This window comes from Bison bison, unplaced genomic scaffold (assembly GCF_000754665.1).
Source record: "Bison bison bison isolate TAMUID 2011002044 unplaced genomic scaffold, Bison_UMD1.0 scf7180017864508, whole genome shotgun sequence".
NCBI classification, from domain to species: Eukaryota; Metazoa; Chordata; class Mammalia; order Artiodactyla; family Bovidae; genus Bison; species Bison bison.
The window spans coordinates 427,872-429,190 of record NW_011495064.1 but is presented as its reverse complement, the minus strand read 5'-3'; the positions used below and the strand labels follow the sequence as shown (position 1 = coordinate 429,190).

The 1,319-nt window shown below is 36.7% G+C and overlaps 1 protein-coding gene across 1 annotated transcript in view; it reads left to right on the top strand.

Annotated features, from left to right (window-relative positions):
• GRIA3 (glutamate receptor, ionotropic, AMPA 3) overlaps positions 1-1,319 on the top strand; it is a gene marked incomplete at its 5' end in the record, with an annotated part of 329,433 nt that overhangs the window by 221,282 nt on the left and 106,832 nt on the right. Inside the window, one exon of the mRNA XM_010829846.1 lies at positions 884-1,090. Coding sequence (XP_010828148.1) covers positions 884-1,090 — 207 coding nt within the window. The remainder of the gene's footprint in view (positions 1-883; positions 1,091-1,319) is intronic.

Here is a 1,319-nt window from a genome sequence, read left to right as displayed (position 1 = left end):
GGAATACTTCATTGTAGGGGAGACAAAAGGAAAGAGTAGGTCAGAGCTCTAATATTAGGCTTGTCACTAACCTGAGTTTAACGGTACAAATCGCAACTTCTCTGAGCCTCAAGTTGTATTATTTTTTAACTTGTGGAATAGGCATAACAATAGTCTCCTACTCATGTCATAAGATGTTTCAAGGCAATATTCACCGTGTAAAGCTTTTCTGAAAAATCTAAAGCACTATTGAGATATGAAATAATATTTTCATTTATTTTGAAATGTTTTTCTAAAAATGTTTCATTTCTGAATGAAGTCCAAACCCAGGTTAAAAATGACTGTTCCACTAGGTCTGAAATTGTGATTAACTGAATGGAGATTCAGCTAAAGTTTACCTTTCGTTTAAATATACAAATCAAATACTCACTTTGGGCTAGGTACTATACTAGGCCCTGAGGATATAAAAATGAACAAGCTACAGACCCTGACCTCACAAAGATCACAGTGCTTCCCTAGGGCTTGCCAGGGCTGGCTGCAGTTCTGACATGGTAAATCCCAAGAAATCAAAGGCAGTTCACCTTCATGTAACTGTGGGAAATACCTCTGTCCAATTTGACTAAATCAAAGACTCTCTAGGTGGAAACTGATTTTTCTCTCAAACCCTCAAAAAGGATTTAAATCCTTTCTACTTCTTTAAATCATTGATTAAGGACTCCAAGGAATATGTGCCCCCATGAACAGTCGATCGAGGCTCTTCTGCTTACTAAGCAAACATTTTTAAAAGCTCTCTTAACACACCAAACCTCAATAGCCACAGGGAAACAAGACTTCATTATTACATTTATTATCTCTTAGAAAAATGTATAGGAGTAACCCATTGATCTTTCTTCTGGTCCGAAAGGAATCACCATATGTAATGTATAAGAAGAACCATGAGCAACTGGAAGGAAATGAGCGATATGAAGGCTATTGTGTAGATTTAGCCTATGAAATAGCCAAACATGTAAGGATCAAATACAAATTGTCCATTGTCGGTGACGGGAAATACGGTGCAAGGGATCCGGAGACTAAGATATGGAATGGCATGGTTGGGGAACTCGTCTATGGGGTAAGTTTTTTCCACTTTGGTTTCATTTACTTCTATGCCTTCCAACTAACCAAGATAGATGAAATTTAATTTTTAAGTACAATGCTTATCCAATTGTATCATCTTCATATGGCCTATACACAAAACATTTCATTCTACAGTTGAATTCTGTAAAGGTAGCTTGTCAATAGCATCCTTTTGGCGACAGGTTTATTTTACTAAAAGGAAAGAGGAATTGGGGAACTTTATT